This window comes from Gymnogyps californianus, chromosome 1 (genome assembly GCF_018139145.2).
Source record: "Gymnogyps californianus isolate 813 chromosome 1, ASM1813914v2, whole genome shotgun sequence".
In the NCBI taxonomy this organism is placed as follows: Eukaryota; Metazoa; Chordata; class Aves; order Accipitriformes; family Cathartidae; genus Gymnogyps; species Gymnogyps californianus.
In genome coordinates, this window is record NC_059471.1 from 212,361,799 (window position 1) to 212,377,698 (window position 15,900).

At 38.6% G+C, this 15,900-nt stretch overlaps 1 protein-coding gene across 2 annotated transcripts in view; it reads left to right on the forward strand.

Annotated features, from left to right (window-relative positions):
• The window catches only part of USP6NL (USP6 N-terminal like), a 104,259-nt gene extending 90,448 nt beyond the window's left edge, over positions 1-13,811 (forward strand). For both annotated transcript variants that reach the window (XM_050904757.1, XM_050904836.1), the window contains exon 14: positions 11,770-13,811. In XM_050904757.1, the coding sequence (XP_050760714.1) occupies positions 11,770-13,211 (1,442 nt within the window). In that variant the 3' untranslated portion in view covers positions 13,212-13,811. The remainder of the gene's footprint in view (positions 1-11,769) is intronic.
• Positions 13,812-15,900: the final 2,089 nt, after the last annotated feature.

A 15,900-nucleotide genomic window follows, 5' to 3' on the forward strand; every position in this document is an offset into this window, starting at 1 on the left:
ATAGACCTTCTGGGTGTTTAACTGAATTATTTTCTTTGTTTCTTCTCAGCCTTTGTGCTTGTGCTTTTCAGTTGGAGAGTGGAGGTGGTTGTTTTGTGGGGCACTACTTATGAAATGTGTATTGGATCTCTTCTTCCTGTATTAAGATTCTATTATCTTTTCTATCCCTACCTCCACAATCTTTAATTAGAATTTTTCTTGTGATTATTCAGAGTCCTTTTTCTTTATCCTTGCTAATTGTAAAATAGTACGTGAGAAAGAATATAGGTTTTAAAAAATTTAAAAAATATGGCAGAAATTACCTTAAAATAACATTATTAAGTTGCTGCAGTTAGCTTTCAAAAGTTAAGAAGTGTCAGAATAAAGGTTGCCTATGTAGCATTGTTGTGATAATTTGTTCCTGAAGCTCTTTCATTGATGAACTTAATTTTTCTGTTTCTGTAGACCTTATTTATTGCATGCAGTATTGGGCTGTTTCAGGACTACTCACCATAAGTAGATACCTGTTTCATCTGGTTCTTCAGCAGAATCTGTCCCTCTGGAGTACAAACACTTTGTACGTTTGTTTCCCATCATCTTTGCTTCTTGTCAGAGTTTCCTGTTTCTCTTGCTCCCTGTTCCTGTGTTTTGCCCTCTTTCTGACTTTCTGTAACATCTCTCCAGCATGCTTTCTCCAACCTACAATAGATCTAAGCCTAGTTCCGGCTCTTGTCTTTCTGTCTGCTCAGTCTTCTTGGTCCTTCTCATCTACAGACTGTGTTCTGTGAGTCTGCAGTTCTTCTCCATGTTACTGCGTGCACTGCTGCTTCCCCTTTCTAATCACAGCCTTCCCATCCTGCCTTCCCTCCATCCTTTTTCCACAAGCTAGGTTTCAGTCTTGACTTACTCTTCAGAGCAAGTTGCTCTTTTCAGCACTACTCTTCAGCTGTGTGCTTTGTCAGACATCTTGTCACAGCTGATGCTTGGTCATGGCGACTAGGTGTGAGCAAATATGTCAATGAGCAACTTTGTCCTTTAGCATCAATTCCACTCCACCATGTTAAAGGAAGATAGATCATGGGAGTGCTTTCTGTTAAATTTTAAATACAGAGTTCTCTGTGATTATGTTTGAACGGTGAGGGGATTATCCCAAAAAACCTTAATTGTTTGTAGATGGGTAGATTTTTCATGGATGTGGTGAAGTAAATTTCAGCAGTGAGAATTTTCTAATTTCCACTTGAAACTGTGGTAACTGAAAAGTTGGGAAAGATTTTTGTAGTTTGCTACATGATGGAGTTAATATATCTTCCAGCCTAGAAAATCACATGCATGTAACTCGTGTTGAGAGTTTCTGCGGAAAATACTGGAAATTTTCTTGATGGAAAAACAATGAAGGCAGAAAGTCTGTTCCTAACTTATTTATGTTTTAAGGCTTTTCTTTTGGGAAAATGTAAAATGCCTTCAAGTGAAATTTTGTTTGAGAATACTCTGGATTTGCACAGAAAATTAAAGGAGGCATTAGGTGACGTAAGAGGCATCCACCTTGCAATGCAGTAACAGAAAGTGTGAGACACAAGGAGTTGTTTTGTGGAGACCAACAGCAAAGGGTAGCAAATGTATCTTCTTTCCGAGACAGTTTGGCAATGGAATGCAATTTGTTTGGTTTCATACTTTGTACACTTAAGTGTAATTTCTGATATGACTAGCTGACAGGATGGTAATTGTTTTGAGCCATATTGGTTCGTTCTTTTGGATAATAGCTAAAGCAACATCAATGACAATAAAATGCCCTGGTGTTTTGTGGTTTGTTTTTTTTTTTTTTCCTCCCAACATGAATGAGGGAGGTTTAATATTAAAATAGGAAAAGCAAAGCCAAAGTGAAGTATATTTTGATGCTGGAAGCCAAAAAAAAAAAATTGTTTCTTTTTATTTTCAAAGTAGCCTGGGAAAGCCTCTCTGGGTGGTATATTTTTGCGAGGGGTAAATGGGAACATTACTTAACCTTTCACAAAATAAATATAAAATGCCTTCATCCTAATCCTTGGGAATCTAGCTAATTTGTCTGCTGTTATCTGTAGTTGAGTGAGGCTGCCTCATTTGTTCTTCATATGAATTTCACAGGCCTTTGATTTTTTTTTTTTTTTCTTTTTCCACTCTGATGTTCGTTTTGGTTTTACTAATCACTGTCTTCAGGCAATAATATTTTTCTACAGGTTCTCAGCATTCTCTAGACATTCAGCTTTGCTCATGTGTTGTGGTGGGTTGACCCTGCTGGGTGCCAGGTGCCCACCAAAGCCGCTCTATCACTCCCCTCCTCAGCTGGACAGGGGAGAGAAAATATAACCAAAGGCTTGTGGGTCAAGATAAGGACAGGGAGATCACTCAGCAATTACCATCATGGGCAAAACAGACTCAACTGGGGGAAAAAAAATTAATTTATTACCAGTCAAATCAGAGTAGAATAATGAGAAATAAACCCAAATCTTAAAAACACCTTCCCCCCACCCCTCCCTTCTTCCCAGGTTCAACTTTACTCCTGATTTTTTCTGCCTCCTCCCCCCTGAGCGGTGCAGGGGAATGGGGAATGGGGGTTTGGGTCAGTTCATTACATGTTGTTTCTGCCGCTCCTTCCTCCTCAGGGGGAGGGCTCCTCACACTCTTCCCCTGCTCCAGCGTGGGGTCCCTCCCACGGGAGACAGCCCTCCTTGAACTTCTCCAATGTGAGTCCTTCCCACGGGCTGCAGTTCTTCATGAACTGCTCCAGCGTGGGTCCCTTCCACGGGGTCACAAGCCCTGCCAGCAAACCTGCTCCAGCCTGGGCTCCTCTCTCCACGGAGCCACAGGTCCTGCCAGGAGCCTGCTCCAGCGCGGGCTTCCCACGGGGTCACAGCCTCCCTCGGGCATCCCCCTGCTCTGGCGTGGGGTCCTCCACGGGCTGCAGGTGGATATCTGCTCCACCGTGGACCTCCGTGGGCTGCAGGGGGACAGCCTGCCTCACCATGGTCTTCCCCACGGGCTGCAGGGGAATCTCTGCTCCGGCGCCTGGAGCACCTCCTGCCCCTCCTTCCTCACTGACCTTGGTGTCTGTAGGGTTGTTTCTCTCACATCTTCTCACTCCTCTCTCTGGCTGCAATTGCTGCTGTGCAGTAACTTTTTCCCCTTCTTAAGTATTCTATCCCAGAGGCACTACCACCATCGCTGATGGGCTCGGCCTTGCCCAGCGGCGGGTCCAACTTGGAGCCAGCTGGCATTGGCTTTATTGGACATAGGGGAGGCTTCTAGCAGCTTCTCACAGAAGCCACCCCTGTAGCCCCCACTACCAAAACCTTGCCGTGCAAACCCAATACATGTGTCTGTCTGACTCTATTATCTTTACTATCTTCAGTCTCCTTTTACTATTTTTCTTCTAATTTCATGTAAAACTTATGAAACCATTATATGTCATGCAGTAATACGCACAAAAAATACCAGACTGTTCATTTAAGTATTCACTGTAGCCTGAGAAAATAGTGTTTATTTCACTTTTCTCAGCTGAAATCAAAGCACTACTTCCTATTTTGCACTTTCTTTTTTTTAATTGAACAACAATACACCTTTAAGAACCAATGTAAAAATGTGTGTTAGGAAAAAGAAAAAAATCTGCATCTTACAGTTGCACCAGTATCAGTCATCCAGGAATAGCAGTGAGCTAATTAAGCTCAGTGGAATTTTCCATCTGGCATCCTTTGCTCGGCTGTATAGATTTTCCTGCCCTAGTAGGGTAAGCTGCAGTAGGATATTAAAAGAGTAATAACTTTTGCGTTACTTTAAAGTGGATGTCTGCTTATGTCTGATGTAGCTTTCTCTGGCTTGCTTCCTGCATGGCTTCTCCCACTGAATTAAGTTCCTTGTTCCCTTCAGAGCAGAGAGGAAGGAAGGCACTTCGTTTAACACTTTCTCACTGATAAAACCCTTAAAATGCTCAGCCAGAACATGGACGTTAAGAGGATCATGCTAATTTTGGATGTCAGTGAATGCTTTTGCCAGTACTAGGGCTATTTTGCATAAAGCAGACCATGGGTTTTCATTCCTCTTTGTGGTAATTTCTAGTCTAACTGCTGGCCAGTATAGGATAGCCTGTACTTAGCAACTACAACCTTCAGAGGATGGCTTGCAGCTTAAGTGCTGTTCTCAAAACCCTCCCTGTTCCAGTGACTCTGTGGAGACAGTAAACTGTGGAGACAGTATGGAGAAGCACGCTTCTTATTGGCAAGCCGCTTGGTTATCAAGCCCTGAGAGAGGCAGGCTGTGATAGCTATATGGTAGAAACTGTCCTTTAAGGTACTTCTGACGTATCCTCAAGCAAATTTAGTAGAAAAGGCAATTGGTATTTTCTGGATTGCCTGGAACATTATGAAGAGTGTCCACACCACAGCAGGTTCTTGAACAGCACACTCATCTAAATCTGTATGACTCCTGTTTACATCTTCTCAAGGAGCCAGATCTGATGCAGAGTGGACAATCTCTTCCTTAATTGAAGGATAATGTCTAGAGCATAGTGAAAGGAATTTTCTTAGTATACACGATTGATTTCCAAAATTTCTTGATGCAGATTCTTTCCTTGGCTGTTATTTAAAACAGCAGCAAAATTCTTTAAATGCTTACAACATATGGATAGAATTTCCAGCTTTGCTATAAGTTATTCCTGTAGGACTACATAAATAATGCAATGCTTAATAAACAATATTTATATATTAATACATATATTTTTTATAGTGTCTGACTTTAATAAACAAAAGTGCTTACCAGTGAAAGTTTCATATTCTACTTAAAAATATGTGGCTGAAAATAGTTTATTAATCTAGTGCTTCATAAACAAGACAGTCAGGCCCACCTTCAAGGCTGAAGGCTCTCAGGTCTGTTCTTGAGAGAATTTCTCACCTGCGTTTTGATATAAGGTGTCCTCAAAAGGGAGGGCAGAGGGGTCCTGGGTTGGATTTTTTTTTTTATGACTGAAAGTTTAATAGACCTTACAGCAGCTGAGAAGGCCTTAAATCAGAGATAAAGGTCTTGTACCTTAATTTTAAAGCAGTATTGGCAAATCTGGGATCTGCCCTTGTCCTTGTGATCATCTTAACTATATTTGTGTGTGATAACACCAGCTTTAAACTCCGACTCAGTTCTTCTAGTTCTCCCAGCCTTTTCTGTATTCAGGGAAAACTAGTAAAGTTTGAATCTTGCATTTGCCATAAATTTTTAAATGTTTATCTGCTATTTATCTTTAAAGGTATATTTTATCAAATTTATTATCAATATCTTTTATTCAAATATCTGTCTATTTTAAATACTTATCGGTGACAGTGCAGAAGTATATACTAGGTTGATAATCTATTAAATAATGTCTATTCTCTGCTGTTAATGCACCTTTTGACAGCCAAAACAATAGAAATATGTAAGTCATCTTGACTTTCCTGTTTCTGATGGTGTCTCTCTTTTGGTTGTGTTTTGTTTCAGAGGAATTTTGGATTTTTCACTTGTGCTTGAGGAACACACAAGTAGCTATTTCATACAATGCACTTCATATTTTAATCAACTAAACTAATTTTTCTGCCTTGTTTCTTGCGTGATACAGCTACTTTACAATATTATGAATGAAATTAATATATGGAATTATACTAATATAATTAGTATATTAATTTCAGCGGTTTTAGACATTGGCTTTGCATCATTTAAAAATCTTTGCTGTTTAAAATGTGCATGCTTTTTAAAAATATGATCCAGATAGTTAATGTTGGTCATTGTTCATATCCCTATTTTAAACTGACTTTTCAAGAAAGTGTATTTTCTCGAAGAAATGTGGAATTAGGGATGTAAAGCGAAAGTGATAAATTTTAGAAATTTTTTTGCAAAGGCAGCTTACAGACATACAGCTGGCCACCTATATCTTCTGGTTGATGACCAATTTGTTAACATTTCTATTGTTTATCTAAACACAGATGTTTATAAAGTAAGTTTTCCTTACTGTCAGTACTACAAAAGTGACATAGCAGCAGAAAGGCAGTGTATTTTGTTCTACCTTCAAGTTGTCAGGCAAGATTTCATTTTAGTAACTTCTTTGCCAATGATGGCATATAAAGGAGGAGGAGCAGAAGTTGACTTTCAGACAGAAGCTTGAGCTTCTAGTGCAGGCACTTAAATTTCTTTAAAATTCTCTTGGACTTGTAAACTGAAGAAGTAAGATGGGACGTCACTGATGGAAAATAAACGCAAAATATCAAGATGTCATTTTAAGAGTTGTTTTTATGACCATTACCATCCTTGAAAATTGTGTTAGAACAGTCAAAGTGCATGCATTCTGGTGCTGAAATTAAGGACTAGACTGTTATTCACCGGAGAGAGCACTTAAAGCACTTTACTCCAATTATATGTCTGCTATTCAATGCATGAGGCTGTTAGTGCCTCCTGAAGCAATTAGCTGTAAAAGTCTTGTAGTTGAGATCGACTTCCACTGGGTGGTGACCAAGACTTGTTAGAGCAGGAAGAAGTCAGTAGACTAAAACTTTCTTTAATATGACTTGAATTTCTTATCTTTTTGGGAACAGTCAGATCTGCTCATATTTGCTTTGCTCCTTTTCATGTCAGGTAATAGGTTTACCAGCAGCAAACAAGCACCTGATTGTTCTTGTTTTGCTTAAATTGTCTCCCTCTCCTTCCATTTCTCTCCCTCCTCACCTATTTTTCACCCTATTTTCTTTGTTGTTTGCTTATTTTATGCAATACTGCATACAAGCCAACTAAATCATTACTTTTCTTTTAAAGGAAAAATAGAAAATCCTATAGTCCCAGCTCTGTAAATTCTGATATAAACTATTATGTTTGTCTTTGGGAAAAGCCAGTAACTAAACTCTGTCTAGGAACCTGTTCTGTTGAAGGAAGAGGGGGAGAGAAGGATGAGTGTTTCCACTATTCGCATGAGATGCAGAACTGGGTAACCTGGGGAAAATCCGATTGCCCGGTTTGCTTTAGAAGACAAAGGCACGTTCGATGATTGTAGAGGTCGCTGCCAAAACGATCACAGCTGAACTGGGCAGCTTTGTCTTGTCTTCTAGTTTTAAAATGCTTTTAAACCTTGTGTGTAAACATCATAGATTGTATAGAAAAGCGCTTGTCCCAGAAATACTTCTTGTCGAACTCAGAAGTTTCTCCGTTCCTCAGTCAGACAGGTATGTCCAGAAAGTGAATTAACTCAGACTTTAGATCAACAGCACAAACAGATATTCAATTGAATGTCCTTGAAAACATCCAAATAAAATTTCTGCACGCTCAGATCTGAGGAGTTTGAACAGTGAGTTTAGCTGAAGTAGTAAAGATGATGGTTGAGAGCTGCATGTGAGGCTTTAGGCAGATTTGGAGTGGAAAATTGGTAGATAAGAGATACGCGGCTTGTAAGAAGAATTGGTGCTTTTGCATACATCTCTGGCGAGCTATTTGTGTACCTCTTAATGTAGAGATGTTTGTTGTGACTTGGTTGCTTTTATTTGCTTTTGCATTGTGGTTTCTTTTCCTCAGCTTTTTACTTTTATTACCTTTTTTCTTTCTTTCTTGCCAGCATGCAGCATCATGGTTTTCTTGCTGTTCTTGCTGATAGTGGACTGCTTAAAGCATTCACGGACATAGTTTGCATGTTATTTTGTGCGTTTGAGGAATGTCTCATTGTATTAGTGTGCATGGTGATAGATTTGGTTATCCTCTACTTGTTTAATTTTGTGGACTTTTTTTGAACTTCAGGAGTTTTTATTGGTTTTTAAAGTACGTGGTAGTTCCACTGGAAGTGACAGCTCTGTGTGTGTGTGTATGTATGATCTGTATACTTAAATTAGAATTAAATATCTGTTTTGCAGTTTAAAACTAATTAGTTTTCCTTTAGAAGGTGACCAGTTTGCAGGATGTCTTTGTGCTGCAGCATCACAGATCCATATACAACTCCTTTCCTTCCAATGCTTTTTATGGCAGGAGGTGATGAGAGCTGAAGCATTTTTGAACCAGAACAAGGCCTGTGCTTCCTAGCTTTGATTACTGAATTGAGCACCTCTAGCAATGTGGCCTTTCCTAAAGATTCACATGCAGATGTGGTTGATTAAGCAAGCTGTGTCGGTTGTTTCTGTCTGAGGTCAAGTTAAACCAAGTTCTGTGGAAGCCCTGTGGCTAAGATTTGAAGCTGTATTTCTTCTTTTCCCCACTGACCCTCCTTCCACACATACTCATTGTTCCATATTTTTGTTTTCCCTGGAAGCACTAAGCTCCGGTATTACCAGCCTATAAACATGGTATCATGCTGTTAGAATGCAGAGGTTTTCTTCTAAATGAACTATTGTCTTGTAACGCTTTGCTTGGTACTCAGTACATGAATTAATGTCAAGTTTTAACAGTTTCACAATAGACATGGTAAGACTTCTCTGATCCTCATTTTACAGCTGTAATTCATGTTATAGCATACATCATCTAAACAGTGCAGCCCACATATGCCTAGTTGTAGTGTGTTCTTTTACCCTGAAATGTGAAGGAAAGATGACAGAAAGTAATCTTCAAAGCAACCTAGATAGAATTCAATAAAAATGTCTGCAGTATTCTCACTTGGGTTTTATTAGAGCTTAATGGTAATTAAGAAACCTTAAGTGTGTGAAATTAAAAAACAAAAAACTCACACAAAATCCACCTTTATTGTACAACCAAGTATATTTCAAAGGATCTCATATTGCTCTGTATGCATTTCTTAGAGTAAAAACTGGAAGAAAGGAAATCAGTTCATGCTTTTAACGTCTTTGTACAAATGAAGGAAGCATTGCAGCTACTAGAGGAACTTGTCTTCAGTTTTTTATATACCTATAGCTTGAATAGTTTCATTTCAAGCATGGAAGAAAAGAAATTTTTCTAAAACATTTATTGCATACAAGGACAGAAATTAAATAATTTACAGACATTAAGGAGCCATTTTCTTATGCTATCCCGTAACTACTATGGATCACCTGGAGGTTATAAATGGATCAGCAGCATATAAAGACTAGTTCTCTATGATTTAGATGACAAGTTTTTGATATGTACTTTGAGTATTGTTTCTTAATTCAGACTTTATGCTATTTTAACATTCAAAATTAGTAAGATTGAAAACACTGTAATATATAGTTCCAGTATCAGGAATATTTATTATGGGCCAAATTCACTTTTATTTAGAAGACAAGATCTTCAGCTTTGTCTGACACTGTGTTTGAGGATGCAAATGGAATTAAATGGTACAAATGCCTTTTGCCAAACTGAAGCAAGTTCAGAAAGTGAACTCCTGTTCATAAAGAACAATTTTGAAGAGGCTGGTGCAGCAGACAGTATACTGCAGAGCTGTTAAATCATCCGTTAACAGCATCCATGCAACTCATTCCTCTGTCCCCTCATCTGTTCTTCCAATGGTGCGCTGCTGGGGAGTGCAAGTCTACAAATCCATGCTCCAGATGTTAGCCTGGTTTGTGAATAGTGGGGCCTCATAGCGAAAGAGAACAAACCACGAGACTTGTAATTCCAAGAGCCGCTCACTGGAGCCTAATGCTGAGGCCCTACCCCACCACGTAACCTGCTGCACTGTCTTGCAACCATTTGCATAGGTGTTCTCCATCACGGAATGTAGTGTGCCAGGTGTATAATCCTGTAACGTGTGGAATCTCCCTTTTGGGGACAAGTAATTGAGGAGAGGGCTCAGCATGAGTATTTTCCTTTGCCAAGTCGTAGCAAAGTAGACAGTGAATACCTTCAGTATAAGAGCATAGGTTTGTGTATCTAAATAATTATATGATCATAATTGAGCAGAGGATAACTAGGGGAAAATAAGAGTGGAGTGTTTTTCTACAGAAAGCCTGGGTAGGCTGTGTTTATTATATGTAAACTGAGGTTTCTGAAGTTATGTATTTCTAAAGGAAAGGGTAGGTTTCCATATGACCTTTGGCCTCATATGAAGACTTTGAAAATCAAGAAAAGGCGAGTTCAATTGTTTGGCAAAACCATTGAGACAGTTTGTGTTAAGTACTTTTTATTTAGTTATCTTGTCATGACCCATGGCGTCACTGTATTCTTCTCTGCTGTCCTGCTATGTCCTAGCTGGCACAAACTGTAAGTTTTCATTTAGTTTATATAGCAACTGATCCGTGATGGTAGTTTGTTATGCTGTTACAATAAATAATACTGACCTTGGCTGCTGGCTTTCCTCTGTGTATCTCTATCATGAACCAGTCATCAAAGATTGAACTCATACTATTGACTGTAAAAATGAACATAGCTTACTTCTAACCACAGCACTCGTGTCAGGGATAGAGACATTTGTATGTATTTGCTCCTGTGAACCCGTATAGACACACAAAAGGAATTTTAATTACAAATAGCTAGAAAGAGTGAGGTGCTAACTTTATGATCTTTGATGGAGAAAGATTCTACAGTTCTTGTTTTAGGAATAAGCAGGGATTAAACAAAATTATTTTACCGACAGCTATTTTATATAATTTATTTTGCATAACATTTAAGCAAGGGTAGCCATTTCTTTTTTTCTCCTTACAACAGAGCTTTTGCTTACTAAATAGATACAGAGTGAGTAGGATTTGTTTGGTTATGCTCACTTTAAAAGTTTTTTTATTTTTTGGGAAATACTGAACATCAAATAGATTAAATTTAGATTAATACATTTAATGAGAAGTGTGTGACCTTTTCTGCTTATAATGGGAAAGTAATGTATTATGCAATTAAATAAGTTATATGCAAGTGGATATGATAAAAGACTTTGGCTGAGAATATGAAGGGCGTTGACTGCCAAGGAGAAAGACTGCAGTGGAAAATTCGATGTAAATTGTTCTATGAGCAGCATCAAGCAATGAAACACTTCTTTATTCTTTCTGTAGTGGCAATGTGGATTGTTCTGGGTCCCCACATAACTGGTGTTTACCACTGGCTGTTGCAATGTGTTGAGCTCCAGTCTGGGAGAACTTTCCATTCATATCCTAGTTGTGTAAATGATGTCCTTGTGTTCGGCAAAACTCATCCATTGAACACTCAGTTGAAATCCTGATGTAGCCAGTATTAGTATTAGCTACTTCAATTGTTCTATAACTGATAAAAAACTGAGTTGAAAAAAATATGATTCTGCATAGAGCCTTTTAGTTATACTGTAGCTTTTTAATACTGAGGATGAAATTTCTAGGCAGGGGTTGAGGGGGAACAAGGACTTAACTGTGCAGATGTTAATGAGGAGCTCCACTCAAAAAAAGAAGTGTGAGAAAGTTCAAAGATGTCTGCTAGGAAACTTGCGCATGTGAGTGAGGAGCTGATACAGCTTACCAGAGGGGAACGTTAAAAGATGAATAAGTGGAAGACAATAGATTGGGAGAGGGATACTGGGAAGGATTTTCAAAGTGGAGAAAGTAGTTTACTTAATGTGACAGGGACAATGTGAAGAGGGTTACATACAGAGTAGGTACTGTAACCAAAATGTCATCTAGGAAAACGATTTTTTGCAGCAGTGTCATGAATGAGCAGAAGCTTGGCAAGATTGCGTCAGCTGTAGAAGGCAAGACTAGAGTAACTGGTTGAGATGAGAGCCTAAGAAAAACCTTTGTTCGCTGTCAGTATACAGAAAAATCTTTGAGGTGTTTAGCAGAATCGTGACCCAGAGAGAGACCCAGGTAATAGAGTTCATAGCTATTTTTGCTTGCATGACCAACAGATCAAAGACGACTTCTGTACAAGGGTGAATTTATGTTATTACTGTTCTTGTTTTAGGTAAAGATGATGAATTTCCAAAGAAGCCATTGGGGCAGATTCCATCAGGACCTCAGCCTGCTGTGCTTCACTCCACTCCAGTGCTTAATGGACAGAACAGCACTGGTACACAAACAACAAGAAGGACAGAGAGGAGACCATCCCCAGGAGAAGAACCAGAAAGTTCACCAAATAACCGAAAAAGAATTAATTCACTGGAAAAGAAAGCTTCCTTAAAACAGCAGAAGACTCGACCAATAGAGACACAGAGTAGTATGCCTAAGAACGAGGTAGATACCAGAAGAAAGCCTCAGCCAACTGAGCAAGACAACTCGAGACAGTATAATAATGCAGCTGCTAATCAAAATTCTAATGCTACTTCAAATACAAGAAGGGAATTTGTACCTAAGTGGAATAAACCATCTGATACCAAAATAATTGAAAAGACAATGAAACTTACTGCAGAGGTGAAAGGAAGGCCAATAAACCATTCGGTTTCGGGCCCACCATCAAGTCCTGGAGAAAAGCAGCCTTTGAATGTAAAGCAAAAGATGAGGGTTTTGGATGCTGATGAAGGTAAGCGAGGGTCTAATGCATCTCAATATGACAATGTTCCGGAAGTTGAGAATGAGAATGAGAATCTTGTTGAAGAGATGCTTGAGAGAGCTCATCCACAGAGCCCTAGGCACGTAACATATTCTAATAGTCCAAGAAAGCAAACTGAAAAAATACCAACTCCATTAAAAATACCCAATAATTACACCTTCACTTCACAACCCAGATCTCCAAAATATTCATCACAATCTGATGGGCCACCTCATGGACTGAATGTAAAACAGCCATTGCCATGTTATAGTAATCCACCTACTTACCATGGAAATTCTCCAAAGCATGTTTCCAGTATAGGCAATACAAGTTCTGTACCTCTACATTATCATGGGAATCGACCCAGCCCTTCTGGTAGGCCATATGGTTCTTTTATTTCAGTAGATTATTCTCTGGATAAACTACAAATGAATTCCTATCCTGCCACTCGTCAAAATCCTCTTTCACCAACCCCTGGTCAGATAGAAGTAGCCCCCGTTGATGCTTATACCAGCAACTCAAGGTCCCCCACAGGTGTCAAATTCATAATCCCTCCAGTGGATTATTCACCAGAAGACAGAAAGTGGCCAGATGCTGCGTATATTTACAGACATGAGCCCTACAGGCAGCCCTGGAGCCAAGACGTTAACAAAGGCCACTTGGATAATTTCCAGAAATACCAGCATTTTCAGTCAACACCTTTTCAAGACCATAGTCTTCCTGCTGTTTCTGTGGATAGTCCAATAAGATACAGGACTTCACCAGCCTTTGAAGAGCATGGTTCACCACAATACCAATATTCAAGCCCGTCAGCTCAAGCCCAACACTATCGAAATAGAAATGATGGATTGTCTATGCATGAATCCGTGCTTCTCTGAGAATCTGTCTATACTTAGCAAAATGGCAAGAACCAAAACCGGTTAAACATTACTGTGCTAATAGTAGTCCACCTCAGTTCTTCGATGAAATGCGGACAGTTCACGAGTCTCAAAAATAACAACACTATTTCAAAGATGTTTCAGACTTTCATTGAAGGCTAGTTGAGTTCTTAGACTTGCATTGAAGCTATTGAAAGTGATCTGATGCATATAGACATAGCAATAAGATCATATACACAATGTGGTTAATACTGTCATTGTTCCTTACATTTAAATAACTTGTGTTGCAGTCTTTCTGCCTAAAACCTGTAACACATTTACAAGTTTTATTTTGACTGACATTGTTAATGCACTGTATAGATGTGTGTGCGTGCGCGCATGTGAGTGTGCACTTACAATACACAAACGCATATGGAAAAGAGCTAAAGAGTTTAAATGTAAATGCATTTAACTTTGGGCAAAGCTTGTGAAGTACTTTTATTTCATATTATTTTTTTTTTGTAATTTATTTGAGAAGCCATTCATTTTGAATGGGAATTTCTGTCATTTTTATACAGCTGCCTCAGCATCCCAGTATCTGTTCTGGGCAGGGGAGATGCTTTGGGATTATTAACTTAACCTTATGTGAGAGTTAATTTCCTCTCCTTTGACTACTGTTTGTCATTTTTCTCAGTAAGAAGGAGCAGGCAGGCAAAAGCAGAAAGCCAAAAATGTCTCTCTAATCTGGCTAAGAAATGGTGCTTAAAATTCAGGGCAGTGTTTAGTTTTTTAGGTGCATCGAAAGTGGAGAATTTTTACCTTCTTACCCAAATCTACCTTCAGAATGTTGTCGTATATGCAAAATATTGGAGCACAGTGAGAGTAATGCCAGATACAGAAATGGTGCTGCACCCTTCACTTTTTACCATGCTGTGCTGTCAAACTAAACAAACTGGTTGCAGGGCCAAATCTCACAGGTATCAGCGAATGATCAGCTCCTTGACCCTCTTGTGAAGTACATGCAGGAGTCTGAGATTTGGTCAAGGCTTGATATTCCCTGAGCTGTGTGAGTATGCAGTGTCCCTTCTCTTAAGCTTTGTCGTGTCAATTCCATTTTGTTTTGCCCTTTTTTACCCCAAAGAGCCGGTAGGTTCATGTCTGTGATTGGGCATGTGCTGCTGTGCTATCTGGCTGCTGAGAGACTGTGCGGTGTTTTACACTAATATGATCCTGACTGCTAATAGGAAGGTTAAACTTCTGGTAATGTAAGTATTTTTAATTAGTGTTTGCAGCCTTTTCTACTTCGTGTTTTCCTTTCCTTGACTGTGAATTGGAGGTGGAAAAAAATGCAGGTTAAGTGGCACATGTAGGATGCAGTCCTGCGAGCTGCTGGGTGCCGCGTAGTAAGTGCTGAATGCACTGACCTCTCATTGAAACCAATGGGAGCTGAGGCAGATAAGGATCTCGCCAGAAGAGGTCCTTGGAGTGCTTAACAGAGAGATTTTTCTAATACTTAAGTACCAAACATTGGTATCAACACCAGTGTTGGATGGTTTGGAAGGTTGTCCTGTTGTCTTTTGTTTTGTAAGATTTGTTAGCTGAAAACATACAAATGGATATTTTTTTTTTCCTTTAAAGAATGAGCTTTAGTGCCTATTATTGCTGCAGGTTGGCTCTGTAAGTTTTAAGGTACAGAAGTAAAACAATTTTTACAAATGGAAGTAACATTTACTTAGTATATTTCAAAAACTTTTTTTGTGTATATAATGTCTGATGTAATTTTTAATGAACTTGGGCAATTTTATATTTTAAAAATTGCAAACTGCAGCGAAGTAACAGTAGCAAAGCACTACACTGAACTCTAAACTAAAATTGTGAAGATAAATATGACTTGGGCTTACCTTAGTTCTGATTGGTTACAGCAGCTTAGAAATGTATGTATATAATATTGTGGCTAAGTGTAATAATCTCAGTGTTTAACGATGGTTCTGTAATTCATAACAAAGCTGTACAATTTATTTGTGCAAGCAACACAAGGCTCCAAAATATGTATCAGCATTAGTAAATACTGTAGATTTTTATATAAAAAAATATATACACACTATTTTCTTATGTCATCTACAACAGTTTTATAACTGTGTATCCTATTTTGATGTGACTGTATTTTTAACATGTTAAAATAATAATAATTAAGCTTATGTTGTTTTGTCTTAATCACTTAATTTGCTCAGAACTGGACTTTTGCTCTTCTCAGCACAAATAATTGCTTTTCATAAATGGATCGTGTATATATATTCAATGTATGTCCTATTTAATTTGTAAATGTTTATTTTTAGACTAAGCAATATGGATACAATCTGTATAGTGCTTGTGCATTATCACAGAAGCAGCAAGATTATTGTTTATAGCTTACTATGCTGCTAAACCTTAACCTATCATTTGTGAAAGCTAGGAGTGTAAACTGTGATCATAATTTTCTGGTTCTGTTCTAATAATCTCACCCAATACCAATTCAAAAGCGGAGAATTATTGGCATGGGAGACTTGCAAAGTTGCATTGCTCAAAGTGCAAAATAATAGTCTGACTGTGGCTGCTGTATCTCTCTTACATGTTTAAAGGATGGTATAGAGTTGTTTAAAAAAAAAAAAAACAAACCAACAAACCCTTGTGTCATCTGTTTGTAGTGCAAAATACACTTTTATCTTCCTTT